Raw genomic sequence first — 7906 nt, forward strand, 5'->3', positions numbered from 1 at the left:
TGCCAAATGTCCCCCGGTTGAGAGCCACTGGAATGATCTGAATTGAGCTGCTCATTTGAAAAAAAATTTTTTTCATCTGTTTTTTAACCCTTTTGATCCTAGAATCAGAAATATAAGGATGAGTTGTCCCAGCTCAACCACAGGGTCCTTCAGCTGGGAGGGGAAGCGTCTACCTACCAGGTTCAAAGTGAGAAGAATCTGGCCACCATTCAGCTGCTGGCGCAGAGGCTGGAGGGGGCAGGGTGGCGGGGGCCACAGCAGGTGAGTGGGCTGTGGACAGAGGGGAGAGAGCACAGTGGGGAAGCGGCTGGAAACGGGATGGACCTTAATGCACCTGGGGGAAGAGCCACGCAGAAGTAAAGGGAGGGACTTCACAGCAAGCCTGTGAGAAATAGGTGGAGTCGAGCAGCTTTTGCAAATCCCCAGTATCTAGGAAATGTAGCAGAAAGGAGTTAAATGCTAATGATTGGAGAGTAAATTGGTGCAGCCTTCCTGGAGGGCAGTCTGGCAAAACATGCTCCACGAGCCTCTAGGATGTCTGTATGCTTTGACTTCATGATTCTGCCTGTGGGGATTTTGCCTAAGAGTAATGTAGAAAGATGTAGGTGGAGTGTTTTCTTTGCCATGCCTATTCATAATAGCAAAACAGAATTGGAATCAGCTTGAATCATCAACAGTAGGCGAATGAGTCCCTAAATTATGGTGCAGCCATTAAAAACCATGTTATCAAATAATGTATACTGTGGGGAAATGCTCAGCACAGGTGAGGTGGCAGCACAGGACAGTGTGTGCTTTCTGATGCCATCTCATCAGCAGACATGCAAGTGTGTGGAAGAGGGGGACGGAATTGCAGCAGAATGTCAGCTGTGGGCCTCAGGCTGGTGGGGTCCTGGGGAATTTAAATTTTGCAATGTTTTATTTTCTGTGATTTTCTGTAGTTTCTGCATCAAACATGTATGAAACTGCTAAGATAATTTTGTCCTTATGTAATTGATTTTTTAAAAACAGAGTGACCAAATCCAGAAACTCGACGGTGACCTTGAATGCATGAATCAGGAATGTCAGAGCCTGAGACTGTCACAGTCAGAACTGAAAGAGACCCTTGAAGAAAGTCAAGCACAGGTGGGTGAGAGTGATGGCTGGAGGCAACTAGGTTCAGTCCCAGCCCGGGAGGGGGTATCAGCAAAATGCTGACCGAGCATTTCCAGGCCTAGTCCAGCCCAGGGAGGTCATTGAGCTGGCCTGAGGTCACATAGCCTGGGCACTCACCAGGCCCAGGACTGAAGTTGCACCTAGCCCAGGATTGGTTTGACTCTTGAGCAAGCCATGTAAAGAGTTGTGCCTCAGTTTACTCATGAGGAAAGGAGAGCACTGACTCTGGATGAGCCCTCTGCAGAATGGAGGAACCAAAGGAAATCATCTGGGTGGCATGAGAAAGGGACTGAGGGTGGTCAGAACCAGCGCAGCAGGCTGGAGGGCAGGGCGATGCCGTGGCTCACAAGCTCTGCACCCCACCTTACACTTGCACACACTCACATGCACACAGTGACAACACAGAACCTGCACACGTCACTGGGTGTCCACACCTGCTGGCCCCACAGGTGAAAAGCCTCAGGAGGTGCAAAGACAGGGAAACCGGGCTCATGGTGGTGGAGAGCTCACGATCTGGAAGAGAATAGGCATGTGCACCATTGGGGTCCGTGCCCAACACCCAGCCACTACCACGGTCAGGAAAGTACCTCCTTTGAAGTACATCCTGCAGTGGTGTGAGCTGGTATCCTTTTCTTCTTTGGGATTTAGAGGAACACCCCTAAAAAGAATGTCACTAAAAGTTAGTATAAGGGAAGTAGAAGAGCTTAGAGGATAGTTAAGGAAATTCTTTGGGAAAGGCAAACTCGGCTCTCTGGGGAGTGGTGAGGAGAGGGTGGGTCAGGCTGAGTGTGGCCGCCACATGGGGGACAGGGGGATGCAGCCGTGTTCTCACTGTTGTGCCTGTGTGTGGTTCAGAGGAGGAAGGGCCTGGAGTCACAGGGCAGGTGGGGCAGGTACAAGCAGGGAAGCTCTGACAGTGGAGTGCTGCTTGACCACAATGCTGACGTGTCACAGGCCTTGGGACCCCTGTCCTGGTGCTGTATGATGGCACAGCAAAGCACTCTAAAGCATGGTGGCTCATAGCACCCCTTTGTCACCTCCTGTATGGTCCTGTGGGCTGCCTGGGCTCAGTTGAGCCCTTCTCACCCGGGACCTCACCTGGGTAGTACAGTCAGAAGGTGCTGGGGCTTTCTGAGGGCTTCTCTGGACTGAGGCATGCACCACTCCATGGGGGGATTGGAGCAGGACAGGGCCCACCTCTCCACAGGGGGTTGGTGGGGACAGCGACCACTGCTGCAGAGGAATGGTGGGCCCCACACTCTGGACCGGAGGAGATGCTGCTGCTCTCTGAGAGGCTTGCTGCCAGAGCCAGAACAGAGGTCCTCATTTGCCTGTGCTCTTCTGGGGACATCCTTCCCTTCCCTTGTGACAGTCAAGCAGGGTCTCCAGAGCTGGCGCAGCCTTCATGAGTTCTACTTTCACAAGGAAGGAAACGAGGAGGACCATGGCATTCTGTTCAGCAGATGTTTTTGTGGACCGTCCACTTCGGGCAGAGGTGCCACTTGGGGCCAGATGTGAGCTTGGCCGTGGGAGAGCTTAGTCAGGTAGGGGTTCAGAGCCCAGCACGACTGGGACAGGGGGCGGAAGGAGCTGGGAGCAGCACGGACAGTGGGGAGTGAGCCTCAGCGCAGCAGGAGAGGGGAGGTGCTCTTGAGACCCAGGGGTCCAGCGGGGCTGGCAGAATGACCATCTGAGATGAGAAAGTCAAGAGGAGGCTCTGTCTGGTGAAGTGGTGTTTGCTGTTTTTCCATCTCGAATGATAAGCTGCCCTCAGGGCCTGGAAACCCAGGCATGTGTGTGCAGGTGCATCGCTCCTGGAGGAGCCCTGCCCTAAAGGAGGGCGAGATTTTGCTTAAGGGAAGGCGGGCTGAAGGGTGTGGGGCCTTGAGGCTGCTGCTCCGTTTTGGCCCACAGGGTGCAGGGACCCACTTTTGTCCCTGGGTGGCAATAGCTGGTACCTTCCGTTTGACCATGTGGTCACATCAGACCTGCCTAAAATGTGATGCTTGATGGAACCGTGACTCCCACTCCTGTCTGTGGGGTCTCAGAGGTGAGGAAGGGGTGATATGGCCAGTTCTCTGAGGGCCAGGGAAATTCTGTATGTTCTAGATGAAGCCACCAGAGTCAGATGGACTTAAATTGTGTTTACGTCTTACCTCCAGTTGCCTAATAAAAGGAGTTGGGTAAGTTATTCATAGTTCCTAACTCCAGTAGATTGTGTGCCATCCTACATGATTGGGGGACACTGGCCCAAGTTCCCTTCAGCACTCGCTGTGTTTAGTTATGCTCCGTAACCGGCCGCGGCTATGTCTCAAAAGTGCCAACGCAGACTCAAGTTTTCCCGACTCACTATGTAGCAGTTCTAGCTAAACAGGAACGTGGCTGTCTGATTACAAATAAATGGCACTTTGTGAATTTGTGGGTGTTGCTGCACACTCAGTGTCCACAGAGAAGGGGGCCAGCCTTACTTTCCCTTCCAGCTGTGGGGTGTCCTTGAACATGGAGAATAACCCACCAGTCCTTCACTTTTGTGCCTGCCAATGGCTCTGTAGCTCTCTGTAGTCACAGCACAACTGCTGTTGCTCCTCCCGAGACAGTTGCACAGAGCCACCCTGAGGCTGAGGCTGGCCCAGTCCCAGCACTCACAGGAGGTTCAGTACCTACAGGAGCGGATGGACCAGCTGGTGCCTCGGCATCACGTGGCTGAGCTGCGGGAAGAGGCAGGGAGGCACCTGGAAGCACAGCAGGTGAGTAGGGACATGGCCTCTCCAAGCTGGCAGCTGATGTGACAGAGATGGTGAGGTTGGGCCAGTGGTCCTCAGTTAACCAAAAACTGCTTGAGTGTAAAGCCCAAGACCAAGGGGAGGGCACCCAGCAGCACCTGCAGCTACTTGGAGGCTGGTCAGACAGGCTGCAGGCCCCTGATCTTCACTGTGGCAACAAGCAACTCTAACCAATGTCAAGGGTGGATCAGGGAGAGGTGGGTGAACCTCTCAAGGAAAGTGTCTCCCACCCTGGGGAGCAGGCAGCTCGCTAACCCTGAAAGTCCCTCCAACCTGGGGGCCACAGGTCGTCCCAGACATGGTTTGTCTGCAGACCTGTGTGGGCTGGGCTGAGCCTGTGTCTGTTGGCTGCTCTGAGGCCACACACTCAAACCGCTTATGGCCCTGAAGAGGGACAATGGAGAGGCTGAAAGGAAGGCGATGGAAGACCATGGGACCAGGCAGGTGGAGACCACAAGCTCTGCCCCAAGAGGCAGCAGCCCCCAGCCCCACCTGTGTGGTGCTGTGGAAGAGCAGGCTCCGGGATGCTAATTCTGATTTCAAAGAAAAGCCGGAAACTATTTTTACACAAGTGCACCCAGTTTTCAAATGATGCATTTCGTTTAAAAAGAATCTGAAACCATTACACAGACTGAAAAAAATCCACCCACAGGCACATGTGGACCTCTCGTGCAGTAAGGTCCTGGGTGCACACTGATCTAGGTATTAGAGGGAGAGAGATGAACACACAGGCAAACATCTGTGCCCTCATGGAGCTTACCTTCTAGTGGTGCACATGTACGCTGTGTATAAGGGTTTAATTCAAAAAGCTGGGACAACTGCTCATTCCTGAAATGTCACAGCATAGTTCATGAGGAAATGTCAGGGACAGACTTCAGGGGGAGGGCAGGAGCCAGGGCAGGGGCGCCGTCATGAGGAAAAAATTGGAACAAGACTTGCAGGTGGGCAGAATGCTATGTTGTTAAAGTGTGACTTCCAATGAAGCACGCAGCCTTACAACATTATGAAGACGTGTTGCGCTAAGGATAGAGTCAAGCATTGGCATTTTATTGACTAAACAAATTTAACCAGAATTCCTCAGAAATTCATAATAACATGTCTAGGGAAACTCACTTTGGAGTCATTTATGATTAAAATCCTAGGATCAGTTCTTTGAGGACAAATCAATTCACTTATTCTCCCTGAATTACACAGAGAAGCTTTGTGGCTTGTGTGGAACATTTTTTGACTTTTTCTTCTTTTTCTTTTTGGCCACAAAACAAATCTCAATTTAAAAAAAGACCAAGACCATAGAAAAATATATTCTCTGACCACAATAACAGAAGGAAATTTAGAAAATTCACAGATATGTGGAAATTAAACACTCTCCTAAATAAACAATGGGTAAAAATAAAAATCACAGGGAAGTTAGAGTACTTTGAGATAAAAGTCAAAGTGTAACATGTCAAAATTTATAGGATGCAGGGTTCATGCAATGCTAAGAGGAAAATTTATACTTGTAAACACCTATATGAAAAATAAGAAAAATCTCAAATCAGTAAACTTCTACCTTAAGAAAATAGAAAAAGAGCAAAATTAAACCATAAACAAATATAGGTAGGAAATAAAGATTATAACAAATATATGAAATAGGGAATTAAAAAATAGAGAAAATCAACAAAACCAAAAGTTGATTCTTTAAAAAGATCAACAAAATTTGCAAACCTTTATCTAGACTGATCAAGAAAAAAGAAAACCGAAATTACTAAAATCAGAAATAAAGCCAGGGTCGTCATTACATTGTCACTATGGTTTTTTGTGGTGGTAAGATTTAGTTTCTTTTTTTTTTTTGTCTTTTGTCTTTTTCCGTGTCCGGCAACGGATCGCAACCCTNAAAAAAAGACCAAGACCATAGAAAAATATATTCTCTGACCACAATAACAGAAGGAAATTTAGAAAATTCACAGATATGTGGAAATTAAACACTCTCCTAAATAAACAATGGGTAAAAATAAAAATCACAGGGAAGTTAGAGTACTTTGAGATAAAAGTCAAAGTGTAACATGTCAAAATTTATAGGATGCAGGGTTCATGCAATGCTAAGAGGAAAATTTATACTTGTAAACACCTATATTAAAAATAAGAAAAATCTCAAATCAGTAAACTTCTACCTTAAGAAAATAGAAAAAGAGCAAAATAAACCATAAACAAATATAGGTAGGAAATAAAGATTATAACAGAAATATATGAAATAGGGAATTAAAAAATAGAGAAAATCAACAAAACCAAAAGTTGATTCTTTATAAAGATCAACAAAATTTGCAAACCTTTATCTAGACTGATCAAGAAAAAAGAAAACCGAAATTACTAAAATCAGAAATAAAGCCAGGGTCGTCATTACATTGTCACTGTGGTTTTTTGTGGTGGTAAGATTTAGTTTCTTTTTCATTTGCATTTTTGTTCTACCGGTGGATTTTGTTCTTTCTTCTGTATTAGTGGTAGTGATGATTATTTTTTGGATTCCAGACACAGGACTTCCTTGAGGATTTCTTGCAGGACTTGGTCGTGTGGTGGTGAACTCCCATAGTTTTTGTCTGGAAAATTCAGTTATTTCTCCATCATTTCTGAAGGATAGCCTTGCTGGGTATAGTATTGTTGGCTGGCAATTTTTTGCTTCAGGTATTTTGAATGTATCATCCCATTTTCCTCTGGCCTGTAGAGTTTCTGTTGAGAAATATGTTAGTCTGATAGGATCCTCCTTATAGGCAACTTGATGCTTTTCTGTTGCTTCTTTTAAGACAGTTTGACTACAATGTGTCTTGGAGAGGATCTTTTTGGGTTGAATCTGTTTGGGGATCTTTGAGCCTCCTGGATCTGAAGGTCTGTTTCTCTCCCTATACCTGGAAAGTTTTCTGTTGTTATTTCAGTGAATAGGTTTTCGATGCCTTTTCCTTTCTCTTCCCCTTCAGGAACATCCATGATTTGAATGTTTGTGTGCTTAAGGTTGTCTGTTAGCTCTCTTAGATTTTCTTCATTTTTTAAAATTTATTTTTCCTTTTTTTTGTCCTCCTGGGTTATTTCAAAAAGATTATCTTCAAGATCAGAAATTCTTTCTGCTTGTTCTAGCCTGCTGCATAAGCTCTCAGTTGTATTTTTCATTTCATTGAGTGAATCTTTCAGTTCCATGAGATCTGCTGCATTCTTTTTTAAGGTATTAATCTCCGTAAATTTCCTCCTTCACATCCTGGACTTTTTTTCTCATCCTATTATGTTGTCTGAGTCTTCTCATATCTCAGTGAGCTTCCTTAAGATTGTTGCTCAGAATTCCTTTTCAGTCATTTCAAGGGTTTCCCGCACCATAGTGTCTGGTATTTGAGAATTACTGTATTTTGGTGCTGCCATATTTTCTTGGGTTTTGTATTTCTGGTACCCTTATGTTGATGTCTGGTCATCTGGTAGAGTAGTTGCTTCTTTTATTACTCTGGAGTGGGTTTTGAGAATACAGAGATGCCCTCTTCTTTTTCTGGTCTCCACTGGTGACTCTCCTTGTGTCAGTGAAGTCGAGCATCTAGCAGACCACCCACACGGTAGCTGTGGCTACTGCTGTGGCATCTGCCACTTTTGTGGCAAACATGGCTGTGACTGGCCACCTCTGCAAAACTGGTGTTTTCAGCTCCTGCCATAGGACCCTGGGTGTGTTCTTGCCTGTTTCTGGGGAGGGGGGGAAGCTGCCCTCAGCTCATGCCTTAAGACCACAGGCATGCTCTCATGCCTGCTTTCAGGTAGAGGGGGCTGCCTATTTTTTAACTATTACTGTATACAGATGAAAAGTTATCTACAGTCACTCAGAGTTGTACATTTCAGCTAATTTCCATTTTAAACTAAATAAGACTTGAGATGATTCTTAAAATGTAAAATATTGGTCTGTAATTTTCTTTTGTGGTAGGAAGAATATGAAAAACAGCTTAAAGGCACAGAAGAGCAGGTAGAAG

At 46.2% G+C, this 7906-nt stretch overlaps 1 protein-coding gene across 1 annotated transcript in view; it reads left to right on the forward strand.

Annotated features, from left to right (window-relative positions):
• Positions 1-7906, forward strand: part of NINL (ninein-like) — a 91371-nt gene that overhangs the window by 79683 nt on the left and 3782 nt on the right. Inside the window, exons 18-20 of the mRNA XM_008593888.1 lie at positions 103-261; positions 1009-1122; positions 3750-3899. Coding sequence (XP_008592110.1) covers positions 103-261; positions 1009-1122; positions 3750-3899 — 423 coding nt within the window. The remainder of the gene's footprint in view (positions 1-102; positions 262-1008; positions 1123-3749; positions 3900-7906) is intronic.

Source organism: Galeopterus variegatus, unplaced genomic scaffold, assembly GCF_000696425.1.
Source record: "Galeopterus variegatus unplaced genomic scaffold, G_variegatus-3.0.2 Scaffold9831, whole genome shotgun sequence".
In the NCBI taxonomy this organism is placed as follows: Eukaryota; Metazoa; Chordata; class Mammalia; order Dermoptera; family Cynocephalidae; genus Galeopterus; species Galeopterus variegatus.